General features: G+C 38.9%; 1 protein-coding gene across 1 annotated transcript in view; it reads right to left on the reverse strand.

Annotated features, from left to right (window-relative positions):
* CCDC148 (coiled-coil domain containing 148) overlaps window positions 1-19,705 on the reverse strand; it is a 106,467-nt gene that overhangs the window by 15,718 nt on the left and 71,044 nt on the right. Inside the window, exons 11-12 of the mRNA XM_065413685.1 lie at window positions 9,205-9,345; window positions 2,255-2,373 (exon numbers count right to left, since the gene is read on the reverse strand). Of these exons, the coding sequence (XP_065269757.1) occupies window positions 2,255-2,373; window positions 9,205-9,345 (260 nt within the window). The remainder of the gene's footprint in view (window positions 1-2,254; window positions 2,374-9,204; window positions 9,346-19,705) is intronic.

Consider the following 19,705-nt stretch of genomic DNA (forward strand, 5'->3'; position numbering starts at 1 on the left):
TGACTGTAAGCTCACTGGGGCATGTGTTTCATTTTAGCTTGGCATACTTAATATACTGTAGAGTGCCAGGCAGCACACATGCGGCACTACAGTACCTAATAACAGTAACACCTCTCTTTCCTTCTTTGATTAATGTTAGTGAAGAAATCTGAAGATGAAAAGCACTACACAATTCCAAAGAATGAATATCCTCAACAAACAGTAAGTAGTTTTTCCTTTCCTTACACTGTTTTATTCTGTATAGTATGACAAGTCTGGTAAACGTAAAATTGAGCATTTACTTACTTTTGATTCATAATCTCACCTCTATTATTTCTTTACTGAATTGTGCCATTTGTTTATTTTATATAAGTTTAATCCTCTCCTACCATATGATGCTATATAACCAAATATCTATAGCTTTTAAAAACACATTAGAAAATAACTCATGCACTGCTTATGTATCTTTTGTAATGAATAGTAAATTGCTCATAAATACAAGGACCAGATTCTTGTTTGTTGTGTGGCTGTTTTATACTGCACTATCACTGGAATCAGGCTGCATTACTGACATAGCTGGCCTTGGCAGGATCACCCCATTGTACAGGGGTCCTCATATGGCACAGAGTCAACACAACAGCTTCTACACATCCACCTTGTTGACGGTTTTTTGTTTTGTTTTTTAAACTACTGCTGGAAAACAGAATACAGTCTCTCTGCCCTTGACCCTTAAATAGCCTCAGGCAATAATTTCAACTGGATCTCAATCCCAAACATTCATGGCCTTAGGTAAAGTACAAGATTAATGGCTTCAGTGCAGTGAATTAAACGAAAAGCCATTGCAGGTGTGTTAAAGAGGCGACAAATAAATATACATAAGTAAAGAACACTGAGGATGTGGAACAGAGGACAGAACAGTGCTCATACTGTGACAGACTGACAATATCCTGAATGAAATTTATTGAAATAAAACTAATTCAGTAAGGTTTAACTAACATCTTTGGAATTCATTGTATTGAAAATGCAATTGAATGTTATTGTGGAATTGTATGAATTTCCATGGGAAGGATAAATAGGAGAACAGCAGGGGGGTGATTGGGCAAATTCACTCAGGTTTTAGCATCTCCAGAGAAGCTAGAAAGGTGAGCATATACTAATTCAAATGGGATTCCCCAGGGACCAACAGACAAAGAAAGGGTTTTTTGATAAATAGCCTGGTTTTAAACTGGTTCCTGGCTTTCTTCCCGTTCCAGAAAACGGACAGAACCCTGGTCCACAGAGGGCCCCAATCCTTAGGGTAAAGTTGTCTATAATATCAAACTAATAAATTGCAATGCATGTCAGACATTTTCTTTTCTCATTTTGAACTATACTGGTTCCAAATTGTGGAGAAACTATAACCAAGATGCTCTTTTTTCTATATATTGAAAATTCTAAAACAATCCTTTTTGGATGGGGGAATCCACCCATCTACTGAAAACCTCTCTTTGGAGTGGCATAGTATCACATATGAACACAATAAATATCAAGATTCATATTGTAAATACAATGTTACGTATGTAAAGACTAAGTCTAAATTTTCAAAAGTAACTAGTAATTGAGTGTCTTAATTCTTGGGCATCCAACTTGAAACACCTTAAAAGGATGTCACCCTGACTTTCAGAGTGTTGGGGCTCAACATTTTCTGAATATCAGACACTTCCCCCTTTTTGAGTGCCTAAAAAAAATCCCCCCAAAAAATCAAAGTACACAAAATCACTAGTCACTTTTGAAAATGTAAGCCACAAGTATGTATACATTAAATAATGGATCTTTAAGGCAGGAAATCAATTCTATATAAATGTTTCCCATTATCTGTCTCTCAAATAGATTAGAAATAGTTCTATGAGATGGAGGAATGGAAGGGGTTATCTACACTAAACTATAATGGAGTCAAGGGACTCAGTTATAAATTGTTGAATCCTGTTCTAGTTGCAACAATTTGCAGTTCACACCAGTATAAAGCCTTGTTTAATATGGTTTAGTTCATATGTATACACAAATTGGTCCAGGGAACTGTGTTGCTATTGGGTTCCATAATCCAATTGTAACTGTATGGTAGGACAGAGTTTCATTGCATAATGGGAAAGAAAAAAAAAAGAACAATCAATTTATCCCAAATTTGGGGCAACTGAGCAAATCAGATCAGGAAGAGACTAGTTACTCATTCTTGCCTGTTGATCATCTATTCACTTCTCAGGGTTTTTTGTTTTGTTTTCTTTATTTGTTTTAATACCTTTCTTTATCTTTAGTTGCTTGTTCGATCATTAATTTCTTCAATTCTGCCAGACGCTGTAGATCTTTCTCTTCCATTTCTTGCCACTTGCGTTGTTTTTCAGCCCAGTATATTCTCACCTGGAGTTTGTATGCATGAAATATACAGATTAAAACAGAACACTTATAAACCAAGATACAGGCCAGCAAAGCAAGGATAATGCCAGGGAAACCCTGACATCTTGGGTTTTGTAATAATATGTATATTTTAGAATAGCATATTTGCCTATGTTAGGAAACATTAACAAGCTACACTCTAAACGTGAAGCTGCAGAAACTGCTTTTGAAATGTAGTAGGAGCAGAAGGGAGCTTGTGGAACCCCCATGCATGAATAGAAAAATTGCTAACTGGTATGTTTCCTGCAGTCTTTTCTTTTTCCATCCTATCCAACAACAGCAACTACAGACAGCATTATTGCTCCCCCTACCAGGGAGCAAGGAAACAAAATACATGGCAATCAGAGCACCTCATTTCCAGTTTGAATCAAGAGTAGCTCCAAGTGGCAGTCCTCCAGGGGAGAAGCAAGGAGAGCTACGACAAACAGAATTACCAATGAGTAATTTTTTCTTCTTACTATGGCCCTCTTCATCTGTTCTACCCAGCAATAGCAATTACAGAAAGCAGACATCCCATGAAATAACCAAAGAAGATGGATGGGCTTTCTTCAGATGCTTGGAGTGTCAGATATGTCCTCACTGACATTGCTTTTGGTCTGACTGGTAATGCCAGCTAAAGATGAAAGGAACAGACAACTGTCTTACAAATTTAGGTACAGAACTGGAATTTCAATGATGCAGAAAATTAGCATGCTCCTTACTGAATGAAGATGAGCTCTGTGTAAGCTTGAAAGCTTATCTCTTTCACCAACAGAAGTTGGTACAATAAAAGATATTACCTCATCACCTTGCCTCTCTGAACAGCATTTAGTAACTTTGGATATATTATTTTGTCCTAGTCAAAGGCTAATAAGATAATGTCTGATCCACAGAGGTTTTTGTGGTGTACACCGTTGTTGCATTAACCCTCAAAACCAGTGGTTTTCAAACTTTTTTCATTTGCAGACCCCTATAAAATTTCAAATGGAGGTGCGGACCCCTTTGGAAATCTTAGGCATAGTCTGCGGACCCCTGAAACCACTGTTCTATGGTAACAAGCTTGAAAACCACTGTTCTATAGTAACAACAACCTTTCACAGACCCCTTAGATATTAAGCTGGAATTAAAATTGTAAATATGTATCAATAATTTAATGAAGGAAAAATTAATAAATCATAGAATCTTTATATAACACACAACTGTATGAAAACAAGGAAATTCAAAGTTAAGGGTGCATTTTAAATACAATTATTTTAAAAGTATGGAAATACAGAGCTAAGGTATCCCAAATAACTGTAGCTTTGCTCTCTTGTCCACTTCACTGTGAGAACTCTCCATGTAAAGTTCATATGTATCTTATACTCTGAGGCTCCATGGGACTGAACCTCAAAAGGGCTCCCATCTGAAGATATTCTGTGCATCAGCTGTGTACCAGAGTCCTGCTTCTGCACTACCTCAAGTCAATGGGAGTTTTGCTATGGACTTCAGTGCAAGCAAGAGCCAAGTTCTGTGTAGCTTAGGACTCCACAAAACAGATACACAAAAGAGCTCCAGTCATGGATCTTAGGAGCTCCACAGAATATCCATACATCTTGGGACACAGACTTTTAGTTATTATATACATTTTTAAAGCCCTCATAACTAAAACATCTAAAATCAATTTTATTCATTTCAAAGTACATCAAGTCCCTGGTTAAAGAGAAAGAAATCTCTAAATTCACTCCTTCCCCTGCCCAATCCCCAGCGAGGAAGGTGCTTACTTAAAAAGGAAATAGTTTAAGTGACCATTCCTTGCAACAGAACCTCTATGAAATGGCAATAAAAGTAATAAATTATATGTCACAGAAATACACTAGTTTTAGGCTTTTGTAGAAGGCTCCAGTTTGCAATGGCTTTCAGGACATCGGACCCTTCAAAATGAGCTGTTCCATTTTTGCAAACAATCCTTTAGGTGCTGTGGTTCAGGAAAAAGTAGATTTTCAGAAAATGTTGATATTTCATTAACCGCAGTTTCCTGCTCCACAGGGTTAAAATTGAATAGCAAACCATAACTTTATTTAGGCCATTTTTATATGCACAATACGAAACCAAGAACAACTGTACAACTCTGGTTATTAGAATATTTTTATTACTTGACATTTATATTAAATAAAATCTCTCCTGTTGCATTAATTTCCTTGCATTCTGCAGACTTGCATAAGAGAAAAAAAATCTCATAAAATATAATTAGGGTCAATGTAATATTTTTGAAATGTAGTTTTGGAAATGAAAAAAAATCTCTGACTAGCAAATTGTAGTAGATATGACCACACTGTACAAGATAGCACTGTATGGAGTATGTCAAGTACGGTATATGTAGATTTAATAATGTTTTACCCATTCTCCACTGTGTGGGAATATTCAAGATACCAACAGTGGTACAGTCTGTGTAGTGTGCAGATATATCTTAATACCCTGTGGATCACAGACTTTTTTGCTACCATATGGAGTGTTTACCAGCAAAAACAGATGTGATCAACAATGAAGGGAGCCTCCCTCCAGGATCCAACATCCTGTACACTGAACTGCAACACAGGATATCAATGCCATCAAATTGTGGATGTGCTCTATTTGAGTATAAATGCTGAAGAGTTCTGTTTAGCTGTACTTGGAAGGGGTGAGGATTGCTCCATGATCCAGGTAGTTATATAGAGGAGTGACATTGCCAATGGCAATTAAATGCCCCCCCATGCCTTTTTTCCTGTTCCTCTGGGGTTTTATGCCCACCTGCCACTGGGCAACCCAACCTAAGAAAAGACAGATAGGCAAAACAAACTAAAACAAATAGATCAACAGCTGAAAAACTTCAAATAAAAACAAAGCAAAAGTTGTGATGCAACCTACCCCTTAACTCAACCACTCCTCCTATGACATAGGAGAAAATAAAAACTAGATGGCCAAGGCCACCAATAGAGACAACTTGTCAGACAACTCTGAAACATCAATCAAAATTTCTTCATGTTGCATCGTAAACTAGCAGTAAACCACTGATACTAAAGAGGCATTCAGGTGGCAGGGGATCAGAAAGCAAATACAATTTTTGTAATGGCTGGAGATTATACACATTTACCCCCTCGAAGGCTGTCTCTATATTAGAAGCACTTTTCCTGGCAAAGTGCTCCTCGTGTAAATGCAACTGTATCATACTGGTATAGAAAAATCACTCCCCAGGAGTGAAAGAAATCGGTATAAACACAACTTTGTGTCTATGCTAGGAACTTCTGTTGGCACATTATATGTCAGTCAGGGATCACACCTCTTCATACCCATGACCAACAGTTATGCCGGCAGAAGTCTTTAGTTTAAAAAGACTAAACCAATACCTAGAAGCAATAATAACCTAGCCTCTGGGAACAAATATCAGAAAACATCTGCCAGAGCCAATGTGAAAGAATGCAGGAATCGCACAGTATAGAGAATCTTGAAAAGTTCCTCTTGTACATTTTTGATATATTCTTAAAATGTCTACAGATAATGACCAGAACATGCCTACACAGTGTATACATAATCCTGTCTCATCGAAGTCAAAGGCAAAACTTGTATGGACTTCAACAGCACCAGGATTTGGCTCAAAGTGCATATTTTACATGCTTATAAATATGACTCATAACCACAATTGAAAATGACAAGTTCCCAGAATAAAAGAAAAAAGTTATAGGATATGACACAAGAGGGAAAACATTTTTTCAAGTGCTTTTGTCCCACTGTTACACTAACTACATGCCAGTCTCTTTAGTCATTTCATTCATTCTATTTTTTTAGTGGTAGTGTGACCGAGGGAACAGGGTCTGGCAATACTTTATATTTAATAGCAATGAAAAATCGATGAGAGAAGATACAAATCCATGCTACCTCTATAACCAGCGAAGAAGGAAACTAGATACATCCTGTACATGGGCACAACCTAACATCCATAGCAAAGAATGATGGCCATTCAAATCAAGTCCATCACCTCGACTGGTGAGGCGGGTCTAAGGAAGGGGAGAGCAAGATGGGCTTGGAGATAGGAAAGTGTGGAAATCTCTCAGAGGTAAATTCCTTATATGGGACACAAAGACCGGCACTTTCTCCAGGCAGCACTCTTGTTCAAATACTCGTTTGTGGAATGGTTGAATGGAATGGTTGATATAGCAACACAGATATGATAATGATCTGTAGGTAAGGGATAAGGGGAAATTTCTTTGGACACAGTAGGGAAATCCTATGTCAGGCCCAAAGAGGAGTTGATAAGAGGACTTTCTAAAGACCTAGGATTTTCTTTTCTTTTATCTGTAACTAAGCTAAAGGACCCCTACTTCATTCAATTTTGTAAACCTTTTTTTTTTTTTTTTTTTTTTGCTTTACTACCATATTCTCTTTAGTTGTAATAAATCTTGTTTTCAAGAACATTACTGCAATATGGATAATGTCATGCAGATGGTCTGAAAGAGACAATACTTCAAACATCAAAGTAGAGGTAACGAAGGATAAGGCATTTCTGGAGCCTAACTCTCCCATTCATGCTCTCAGTCAGATAGGGCATGAACAGAGTTTATGTTCATTCCCATTAAGGTATGCTACAAAGGGCTATTACAGGTATTTACCTGGGGAGAAGCCTAAGGACAGAGACATCGGTTGGCAGGGTACTATTTTTTCATTTTTCAACCTTAACCACTGGCTGATCAACTGTTAACTTAAATCCTCCTTGTGGGCTGGGGTCCCTGGACTTCACTAAACCCTTCAAATACACATAATGAAAATATTCTATTTTGAAACAATTCTGCTTGTCTGATTTTCTGCCCCCTCCTCCCCCCCAACTCGTTGCTTCCAACAGATGTATACATAAAAGCCTACTCGTCAGTGGCCCAATCCTGCAAGCATGTCAGCATCAATAGTCTCATAGTTAATGGGACAGCTTATGTGAGTAAAGTTACTCATGTGCTGAAGCGTTTGCAGGACCACCCTATAAACATTAAATTGCTCCTGCTGTTTATTGCTGACTTGAAATAATAATTATGCATTTTTAATATAAAAATTCTACAGAAACCAGTTGTGATGTTAATCCTTTGAGTGTAAGATTTCAATATGAGAAATAAGTAAAAAATAGGTAAATTCTCAAAATCAAAAGGTTCCTGTTTTTGTATAAATTACATTAATAATAAAAAATAGTGTAGAGAAATACAGCTAGTATGTGATACATAAGCAGATTTTTCTATAAGTAGTAAAAAACTTATTCTCCAAAGTTTTCCCACAAAGTATTGTTTAGACTTTAGTTAGAACAATGTTATTTCCCCACAGAGAGACAAGGCAGGTGAAGTAATATCTTTTATTGGACTAATTTCTGTTGGAGAGAGAAGCTTTCCAGCTTACACAAAGCTCTTCTTTACATATGGGAAATTTACTCAGAGGATATGTTTACACTGCAGTTAGACACTCATGGCTGGCCCGTGCCACCTGACTCGGACTCTGGGGTCTTTTAAGAGGCGGTTTCATTGCAGTGTAGATGTTGAGGCTCGGGCTACAACCTGGGCCCTAGGACCTTGGAAGTAGGAGGGTTCCAGAGCTTGGGCTGCAGCCCCAGCAGGAACAGCCCCTTAGCCAGAGCCCTGTGAGCTTCAGTCAGCTGGCATGGGCCAGCCATCAGTGTCTAATTGCAGTGTAAACATACCAAGAGTGTCACAGATAAATACAAGGTGGAACAGATTATTTAGCATAAGTAGTTAACATATATTTCAAGGGACTATTCAAGGTGAAGTGGCTTGTTAACGCCTCTCCAGTTATGGGGAAGGGGGAAAGCCGGGGAGTGACGGGGGGGGGGGGGGGGGGGGGGGGTGTGGGGGGGGGTGGGGGGGGGCGGGCGAGAATTAACAGGGTTACAGATTGTTGTAATGACCCATAATTCCAGTGCGCTATTCAGTCCATGATTTTTAGTGTCTAGTGAAGTTATGAATTTAAGCTCCTAGGCTCATCTCTTGAAGGTGCAAGCTCCTAGGTTCATCTCTTGAAGGTGCTGTGCCTTGACTGAGAGGTGTTAATGGGCCATTTCACATTGAAATATGTGTTAACGTATGCTAAACAATTATCTGTTCCATCTTGTATTTAGCTGTGACACTGAGTACATTTCCCAGACCTAAAGAAGAGCTCTGTGTAATCTCAAAAGCTTCTCTCTGTTGCCAATAGAAGCTGGTCCAATAAAATATAATACCTCACCCACCTTGTCACTCTAATATCCCGGGACCAATAAGGCTACAACACTGCATACATTTCCCAGTCGGTCAAACAATGCTTAGCACACTGTATACATAGATGTCTGCTGTCTTGAAAGAGGTAATGTGCATCTGTTCTTGGAAGCCTATTTGAAAGTTCCCTGTGTTGGTCTAAGTGTAGTGTGCTTAAACACTGTAGCCAATATATTCTGAGGCTCATTTGCTGCAATGCAGCATATCTTGCTGCAGCTTTGGTAGCTTCAGTGGTCTTTGCCATACTACTCGATAGCATAAATCTGTAAGACAGCTAGAAATGCAGTAGTTTCTCTGCACTGATTTTCCTTGAGACTGTGTGGCAGCCACAGAGTATATGCCTCTATTGGTGTCTTTTTAGAAAAATAAGAAAGTAGCACAATTGCTACACAAGTATATGCAGCTTCAAAGCTGGGTATTGGCAACATTCCACCAACCACTTGCTAATCTCTGAACTAATACCAAAAAGACTATTTACAATAATATAAAGTATTGAGATTACTTAAAGCTTTTAAAAGCAATTAGATAATAAATCATTCAAATACCACATTTTCCATACTTTTTCTTTTTCCTCTGCTCTTTGAATTATTTCCTTTTCTTTCTGTATCTTTTCTTTTTCATCTTCCTTTTCTTTTCTTCTGGCAGCTATAGCAGCTTCCAGTCTGGCTGTCTCCTCCTGGTCTGCTCTCCACTGTAGAACCTGACATAAAAGATTGAGAAAGTCTTCCTGTTTAGTCAATCCCTTAACAAAGTAAGTGTAACATTGTGGGCCTGAAAAATTGAATATAGTGAAGAAACACAAGTAGTCTGTTTATCAATTAGGTGTTCTGATTCAATCAGCAATGTACTATTATTTAATAAACATTACTTCCACTTAGTAATAGATCAGTCATTCTCCATTAATTGGTGAATTATTTAAGAACAAAATCCCACATGAAAAGTGAAAGACTTTCAATGATACTTGAGCTCCTAAATGCCTAAGTCACTTCTGAAAATGGCCTTGAGGCTCTTATGTTACTTAGGTGCTTTAAAAAAAAGTTACCATTTATCTTACAAGGTATGCATATTTTTATTTTCTTATTTGCCACATATTGCTTCAAATCATCATTATGATATTATATTATTAGTAATAATAATATTTATTATTATTGGCTGAGCAAAGTGAGGCCCTACGTTCAGCTTGATGGCATTTCTGTTTGTCTGTCTGTAATGTGATAACTTTGAAACAGCACATCCCATCAATTCCAAATTTTCAGGGAATGTTCTAGGCACCAATGATGTCCCATTGATTCTGTGGAAAAGTCAGAAACCTGGAAGGGGAAATCGGGGACAACACACAGAGCCCCCTCACATTTGCTTAGCAGGTTTAACCAGCTTTGTAATTACCTCTAGATCAAAGAACCTGTCTATGAAGCCAATCTCAGCTCTGCCAATATATCTCAATAGAGTTTTAAATGCTGACACACTGAATGGCCTATCTCCCAGAGAGAACATCAGGAGGAGCCAGAGGGAGAGAAAAGTGAAGGAGGCCTAATTCCTTCTTCCCTCCTAGTGCGCTGCCTCCCCAAAACTTGGTCCAAGATGGGGGAGACAGAGACAGGGAACCAGCCCCTGCAAATATTGACTCTGGAAGGAAAAGGAGCACACAAAGGGAAGTGTGTGCGCGTGTGCATTTCCCAGCCAGGGCTTGGGACTGTGGTAATGGAAGGGATGTGAACTTCTGGTGGGGAAGGGATGTGAACTTCTGAGGTCAGGTAGAAGGGATTGGTGGAGCAGGTTAACAAGTATCTAGGGGTTGGGAGTGTCTAATGCCCTCATCATCTCGTTCTTTGACCCCCCTTTCTGATCCCTGTTCCTCCTCCCTACATACTCCCTTCCTTCCCCCACCACATTGATACAGGCAGATAAATCTCTCTGATGCCTCATGATGCTTCCTGCACATATCACAAGCAGCAGCTTTATATGCTGCTCTCTCATTGTTTGTGCAGCTCAGCAAGTGTGTGACCCTCCAGTTATAAAATAATAATACCGAAAAGCACATACAAGCCATAATTGAAACCATTTATCCAAACCCACCTCCCCATTAAAGTCAGGGATCCAAAATACCCCAGTTTTTGGTTTGTAAAGCAAAAACCCAACCAATGAGATTTTGCAAATGCCTAAACCATTCCGATTTTTTCCATCTCTCAGAAAGTAAGATTAAGTGTTAAATGACTCCAGAGAAATTATACCAGGCATAACAATGTGGAACATAAAAAGCCACAATATGGGAACATTATGAAATGTAATAGTCAAAATCATTTTGGTAGATAGAGATTTATTTTGCTGCAGAAGTGCGGCCTGTGTATTTGTTTCATGTACCGTGTGCTGAGTAATAACATGAAAGGACTCCAAGCTTGTAAAACTCAACTGGGCTCATAGTAAAAAGAGCTATTTAGAAATGCTGCAACTGCAGCTAGCATTCTAGCCATGTGCACAATGTCTGATTTTCTGATGACTCCTCCAAATTCTTTCCTCCTGCAATCTGTGCTCTTCCCTTCAAGTTTCAAGCAGGTTGCTACATCTTTCCTTTTAACAGCTTTTGTTGTTGTGTTTTTTGTGCAAGTGTTTGCTGTCTTGCTGGGGCCAGAGGTTACTAGTATACAGCCCACCCTAGAGACACGGCCTTTAGCACCAGCCCAAGCGTTCAAGTGTGTTGGCCTTTGAACCAGTCTCTGACTTCTTGTTTGTGTTACCACTCTTGGTGCAGGATGGATAGGAAAGGCTATATCTGAGGCTAGGTCTCCACTACGGGGGGGGGGGGGGGGGGTCGACCTAAGATACGCAACTTCAGCTACGTGAATAGCGTAGCTGAAGTTGCGTATTTTAGGTCGACTTACCTGGCTGTGAGGACGGCGGCGAGTCGACCGCTGCTGCGCCGCTGTTGACTCCGCTTCCGCCTCTTGCCGCGGTGGATTTCCGGAGTCGACGGCAGAGCCATCAGGGATCGATTTTATCGCGTCTTCACTAGACGCGATAAGTCGATCCCCAATAGATCGATTGCTACCCGCCGATCCGGCGGGTAGTGAAGATGTGCCCTGAGAGATATTATGCAGAGAGATTTGGCAAGACTTAGAAATAGCCTGGATGGTGTACTGTCTTCCTGGAGTAATGCTGCAAGATTGAATGAGACAATAAAAAGGAGTTTTGTTAAATACATTAGGAACAAAAAGAATCCTAACAATGGTACTGGTCCATTACAAGATGGAAATGGTAGAATTATCAATAATAATGCAGAAAAATCAGAAGTGTTCAATAAATATTTCTGTACTGCATTTGAGGGAAAAACAGATGTAGTCATACCATATGATAACACTCTTTCCACCTCAAGAGGATGTTAGACAGCAGCTACTCAAGTTACATATGTTTAAATATTAGGTCCAGATAACTTGCATCCAAGAGTTTAAAAAAAGCTGTCTGAGGAGCTTGCTGGACTATTAACATTGATTTTCAAAAAATCTTGGAACACGGGGGAAGTTCCAGAAGACTGGAAGAAAGCTAATGTTGTGCCAATTTTTAAAAAGGATAAAATGGATGACCCAGGTAGGCCTGTCTGGGAAGATAATGGAGAGGCTGATATGGGACTCAATTAATAAAGAACTAAACGGAGGATAACATAATTAATGCCAATCACCATGGGTTCGTGGAAAACAGATCCTGTCAAACTAACTTTATTTTTATGTATTTATTTTTCTGAGATTACAACTTTGGTTGATAAAGGTAATTGATGTAATAGATTTCTGTAAGGCATTGAACTTGGTACTGCATGATATTTTGATTAAAAATACTAGAACAATATAAAATTAACATGACATTAAATGGTTTAAAAGCTGGCTGATATGTCTCCAAATGTAATTGTAAACAGAAATCACCACTGAGTGGGTATATTTCTAATGGGTTCCTACAGGAATCAATTCTTGGCCCTACGCTATTTAACATTTTCTATCAATGACTTGGAAGAAAACATAATCATTGATACAGTTTGCAGATGACAGAAAAGTTGGGGTAATGATAAATAATGAAGAGGATAAGTCACTAATACAGAGTGATCTGGACCACTTGGTAAGTTGGGTGCAAGCAAACAATATCAATATATCTAAATGAAAATGTATACATCTAGGAACAAAGAATGTAGATCACAAGTACATGATGGGGGATTCTAGTGTGGAAAGCAGTTACTCTGAAAAAGATCTGAGGGTTGTGGTGGAAAAATCAGCTGAACATGAGCTCCCACTGTGATGCTGTGGCTAAAGGGCTAATGAGCTTTTTGGATGCATAAAGAGGGCAACCCTCTGAATTTGGAACTGGTGTAACTGCTGCAGGAACACTGTGCCCGGTTCTGGTGTCCACAATTCAAGGAGCATGTTGACCAACTGGAGACTTTTCAGAGAAGAGCCATAAGAATGATTAGAGGATTAGAAAACATGCCCTATTAGTGACAAACTCCAGGAGCTCAATCTATTTAGTTTAACAAAGAGAAAATTAAGGGGTGATTTGATTACCATCCATAATTACCTAAATGGGGAACAAATATTTGATAATGGGCTCTTCAATCTAGCAGACAGAAAGGTATAACACAATCCAATGGCTGGAAGTTGAAGCTAGACAAATTCAGACTGAAAATAAATTAACAATTGGAACAATTTACCAAGGGTCATGGTAGATTCTCCATCACTGACAATTTTTAAATCAAGATTGGATGTTTTTCTAAAAGACATGCTCTAGAAATTATTTTGGGGAAGTTCTATGGCCTGTGATATAGAGGTCAGACTAGATAATCACCGTGGTTCCTTCTAACCTTGGAATCTGTGAACGTATGTGAAGACCTAGGGAGAGTTTACAGGCCTGAGTGACAGGCGGGATGGTGGTTTTGTCCACAGTGATCAAGAAACAAGGTAGCGGGAAGGCTTGGAGGTCAGAGATTAAGAGCTCTTTTTTTAGCTATGTTGAGCTTGAGCTGACAGCTAGACATCCATAAGGAGATATCAGAGAGACAGACTGAGGTGTTAGGTCTGGAGTACAGAAGTAGCTCTGTGAATTATCTACATAAAGATAGTAGTTCAATTTGTGTTTACTGATATTACCCAGAGATAAGGTGTGGAGGGAGAAGAGAAGGGAACCAAGTTCAGAACCCTGTGGAACCTCCCCAAAAAGCTGAAGGGCAAAAGAAAAGAATCCTCTGAAGGACACATTGAAGGAGCAATTAGAGAGGCAGAATAAGAACCAGGAGATGACAGAGTCATGGAAAACAAGGGAGGACAAGATTTCAAAAAGAGGACTATGGTTGATTGTGTCAACGGTGATTAACAGGTTGTGGTAGATGAGGACGGAGTACTAGTTTTGAGATTTGGCTAAGAAGAGGTCATTAGAACTTGAGGAAGAGTGGTTTCAGTTGAGTGCAAGGGCTGAAAGCCAGACTGGAGAAGGTCTAGGATGAACTGGTGGAGAGGAACTCCAGACAGCAATTGTAGACAGTGTGTTCAATGAGCTTAGAGATGAGAAAGGAGATTGGGCAAACGTTGGAGAAGCAGGGCAATAGGTAGAAGGGCAAGTGGGGTCAAGGGTGGATATTTTTAAGATGGGAAATTACAACAAGTTTTTATTGTGAAGGGAAAATCAGAGAAGACTGAGAGGTTAGGAGAAAGAATAAGGCAGATGATGAGGATAGGCATGAGGAAAAATCAGGAGATAGGATGAATTGGGGTCACTGGGGCAAGTGGACGGTAAGAGGGGGAGAGCAGATAAGAAATTTCTACATCTGTGTCCAGGGAGAAGAAGAAGAGAGTTGGGGGGGGGGGGGGAGGAAGTGATCTGAGGGGAATGGGAAAGTCATATTGAATTTTGTCAATAAGAACATATGAACATAAGAATGGCCCTACTGGGTCAGACCAAAGGTCCAGGCCAGTGCCAGGTGCCCCAGAGGGAATGAACAGAACAGGTAATCATCAAGTGATCCATCCCCTGTCGCTCATTCCCAGCTTCTGGCAAACAGAGGCTAGGGACACCATTCCTGCCCATCCTGTCTAATAGCCATTAATGGACCTATCCTCCATGAATTTATCTAGTTCTTTTTTTAACCCTGTTATGGTCTTGGCCTTCACAACGTCCTCTGGCAAGGAGTTCCACAGGTTGACTGTGTGCTGTGTGAAGAAATACTTCCTTTTATTTGTTTTAAATCTGCTGCCTATTAATTTCATTTGGTGACCCCTAGTTCTTGTGTTATGAGAAGTAGTAACAACACTTCCTTATCTACTTTCTCTACACCAGTCATGATTTTATAGACCTTAATCATATCCCCCCTTAGCCATCTCTTTTCCAAACTGAAAAGTCCCAGTCTTATTAATCTTTCTTCATACAGAAACTGTTCCATACTCTAATCATTTTTGTTGCCCTTTTCTGAACCTTTTCCAATTCCAATATTTATTTATTTTTTGAGATGGGACGACCACATCTGCACACAGTATTCAAGATGTGGGCATACCATGGATTCATATAGAGGCAACATGATATTTTCTGTCCTATTATCTATCCCTTTCTTAATTATTCCCAGCATTCTGTTCAGTTTTTTGACTGCCGCTGCACATGGAGTGGATGTTTTCAGAGAACTATCCACAATGACTCCAAGATCTCTTTCTCGAGTGGTAACATCTAATTTAGACCCCCATTTTATATGTATAGTTGGGATTATGCTTTCCAATGTGCATTACTTCGCATTTATCAACATTAAATTTCATCTGCCATTTTTTTGCCCAGTCACCAAGTTTTGAGAGATCTTTTTGTAGCTCTTCACAGTCTGCCTGGGTCTTAACTATCTTTATAGTAATTTTGTATCATCTGCAAATTTTGCCACCTCACTGTTTACCCCTTTTTCCAGATCATTTATGAATATGTTGAATAGGACTGGTCCCAGAACAGACCCCCGGGGGACACCACTATTTACCTCTCTCCATTCTGAAAACTGACCATTTATACCTACCCTTTGTTTCCTATGTTTTAACCAGTTACCAATCCATGAGAGCACCTTCCCTCTTATCCCGCGGCAGTTTACTTTGCGTAAGAGCCTTTGGTGAGGGACCTTGTCAAAGGCTTTCTGAAAATCTAAGTACACTATATCCACATGCTTGTTGACCCCCTCAAAGAATTCTAGTAGCATGGGGAGGCTGATTTCCCTTTACTAAAACCATGTTGACTCTTCCTCAACAAATTATGTTCATCTATATGTCTGACAATATTGTTGTCAACTGAAAGGGAGCGGGAATTAGTGAGGCTTGAGCCGCTAGTGTTTTTTGTGGAGAGAAAGGAACAGTGGGCAGCAATGGAGAAGCTAGGTCCAAGGAGCAGAGAGTTGTTGAGAAGCTGGGGCTTTGCTCTTCCTCCTTTCCCCTCCTGTAAAACATTTAGCTCCTCCTTGCTTGGTGAGAACTACCAGTTGTTTTACCAGGAAGCAGGATGGGAGCAAAGAATGAGCATATATGTGCCTCTGAGTACGAGTGTGGTTAAACATGAATGAGACTGTGGAAAGTGTGTTGTTTGTGAGGAGAGAGCATGGACAGATCTGCATGGGTGGGGACTGATGTGTGTGTGTATTTGTGGAAGAGGGGAGTTGTAAATGAGGGCATGTGATCAGACACACAGATAGCAAATAGTGTGTAGGAGGATGGCTGCACTGCAGCAGCAGGCAGGTAAGAAGCTATTTTCTTTTATTCTTACAAGGAGACATTAGCCTGAAATTCACAACTGTAAACTTTGAAAAGAAAAATATCATTGAAATATTCTCAGAGTACACTTGTTACTTTTCATGGTCTTTCTTCCCAAACCTTTGAGAATGTTCTCTTAACAGACTCTCAATTGCCATACCATCTGTTTCATGGCTGCATAATTCAAGAAGTAACCTCAATTGAAAAAGTAAACTAAATACAGTCATTCTCAAGGAAAAAAAAAAACAAAGCAAACCTAAACTGTCTGATCTGATGGTGTGCTAAGCACCTACAGTATTAGGGGGCCAGTCTTGGTACTTATGCAACTCATTAGACACCTGTTTTTGTGATTTACTGTTAATGAGAAATGACACATTAACATAAATAACTCTTATACATTAAGTACTGCACTATAAAAAACTGTGAGCATCAGTGATGAATCATTTGAATTTTTTTTATAAAAGAGAATTAAATATGATTTATTCCACTAGAATATATATTGCATAAAAATAATTCACCTGAAATTCCTAAGAAAAGGTTAGAGGAGTAACTTACACCAATCTTCCTAACAATTGCTTGTAAACAATCTGAACCAAAAGTAGAACAGAGATGTTTAACACTGGAGTACAGGATTGCCTTGGTAGGGTTGATTTTCCTCCCCCCTTTATAATATGTGCTGTATGCATGCTGAGGGGACAATGTGAACGACAGCAAGTAGCTGTGAAATTGGTGCTGAATGATCAATGATCTAGGACGTTTACTGACAAAATTATTCTTTTCTCTGGTACAATGAGAAATCTATAAAAACATGTAATAGGTGTAATCACAGCCAAACTTCATGATAAGCCAGTGAATTACCAGTGACTTGTTTGTTTGTTTTCCCCACATCCATCCTTCTATCTCTCCTTTAAGTTAAACACACTGCTTTCCCCTCCTTGCTCCCTTCCTCCATATTTCAGCCCACGCCTCTTTCTCCCACATCAATTCTCAGCTTCAATTCCAATATCCTTGTTCTTTTCCTTCCCATTTGACTTCATCCCTCCATATAAAGGAGTTTATTCACATGATAAATAAATGAAGTCAAGTAGGTGACTTATGATCTGACCCTGCTTCTATTGAAGTCAGTGGCAAAACTCCCATTGCCACCAATGGCAGAAGGAGCAGGCCCCTAAGTCAGGTAGTTTTCTTGTAGGCATCTCAGAAATACATCTTCAGGAGGGCTATAGAAGGCAGTGACTTTGTGAACCAGCCCAGGAAGGCTGTTCAACAGTCAGGGGCATTGTCAAAGCAAGATAACCAAACAAGATCCATTACAGAAAGTGTCAAAAGTGACTATTGTCTTAGTATTGTGGAAGTTCTGGAAAGAGCCATAGAAGGGAAGCAACACTCAACTGCAAATTCATTCATAAAGAAAGAGAGGTATTCAAAATGTCAAAAGCTAAAACACCTAAGTTTCACCAAGACACATTTATTTCATAGCTCACTCTAGTTGTGACATCCTGATAGTAAATTTAACACTAGAGGGAGTCTAAGTAATGTGATGCTGCCTACAAGAGCCTGCTCAGCTTGAAAAGAATTTAACATCTGAAGGCTTGAGCATAAAATGCTATTTAACATATGTTTATCAGATGATCCCACCGCGGAAGCCAAGGAGTTTGGGCATGTCTCATGCCGATAGAATGAGAATCTGACTACAGTATTTCTGAGCTGTACAAGAATAAGATAACTAATAGGTGGGCAAAGAAATCAGTAGCAGAGCAATATTCTACAGCAGATAGGCTTCCAAGTAAAATGTCATCAGAAGAAAGAATGGCCTAGAAGAACTTTATAGTATTCTTCTTAATTTAAAACAGCTAATTATAGTTTTAAACCAGTTTATCCGAATAGATGTGTGAAATGATAATGATGAAGGACAAGGATTAGGTAAAATCATTATAGTGACACTTGGTAGAATCTTATAGTAAAGGTGTCAGAATTTCCATTCTAAGACTCTATTTTCTGGAGCTTAGTTATATATAATACCTTAATGGAAATTCCCTCCCAATGTGAAACTTGTAATACAGGGTCTTTGACTAAATGGGTATTTTTAAAAGAAATTTTGGAAGTAATCTGTTCAACTGTTTTAGCAGAATATGACTATAAAATAAAAAGGTTTAGTTTCCGTTGCTTTTGTGTGCTCTTTTAATAAGCTGAAACAGAATTGTTTTTAAAATGAGACAGTGAAGGACATGGTCATATTTAAGTCACCCTGAGAAGACGGAAGGAAACAAAGAAGCACAAGGAGACCTTAAAACCTTCTAACAATAGACAGTGAATGAATGAAGCCTGTTAATGCTGACATTATCAACTTAACAATATTACTTTTATATTAGAGCTAAGGTAAACTACTGAAGCAGTCTAAGTAAATCTAAATTCTCAGAAAAATAGCGGACTGGGATTTTCTGAACTGGAATGAAAAAGTTCAGGTTTAGATCTGCAAGATTCAAACATGTAATTTAATTTGGAGGCTACTGTTGAAAAATTCAGAACATTTCTTTTTTAAGCAAATGTTTTGCTATGTCTCATTTAATTTAATTTTTTCATACTAATCGCTATATTAGAAACATATCCTTCAATAATGAATTGTTGGATTGTACAAGGATGTAGGCAGACATATACCATGTATGCAATTTTCATTTTCCTGAATACAATATTTCTTAAGAGGTATTATACTTCATTGTATCTTTATTAACACACTATTAGACTTCTATATGTATCTAATTTCACCTGTCAACTTGGATGGTGATCACACTGGATGAAATGAATCAGTGAAAGCAAGGGCTACAAAACTGAAGTGGTTTTGCTGCATGGGAGTAGGTACTGAGCACTGCAGAGGGAGAACAGTAGACTGGGAGAGGCTTGACCATTGAGTTCAAAATCACAGAGCCAATCAATTAAAAGAACAAAACAAAACATACATACATGTAGGAATCAAAGACACTATTCCAACTTAGTATCACACAAATCCTGTTTATTCAGAGTGTGCGCGGGAGAGAGAGAATTCCAGTCATTTCGTCAAATGGCAGATCTATCTCAGGAAATTGATACACTGGGAATGGAAGGTAGTGGAATGTCCACTATGTTTCAAATTTCAAACTACTTGCTAGATCTCTGACTATAGGGACCATTTCCCCCCTGGTTTCATAATATGTTCTTTATACAGTCTAGCTACTTGCTTTTAATTACATTCATACAGGTCTTCAGTTAAAGCCCTTAGATCAAAGGCAGAAACTTCAATATTTGGTCACAGCTTAAATGCCTGATTGCTTTTATATGAATAAATGA

This window comes from Emys orbicularis, chromosome 11, assembly GCF_028017835.1.
Source record: "Emys orbicularis isolate rEmyOrb1 chromosome 11, rEmyOrb1.hap1, whole genome shotgun sequence".
NCBI classification, from domain to species: Eukaryota; Metazoa; Chordata; order Testudines; family Emydidae; genus Emys; species Emys orbicularis.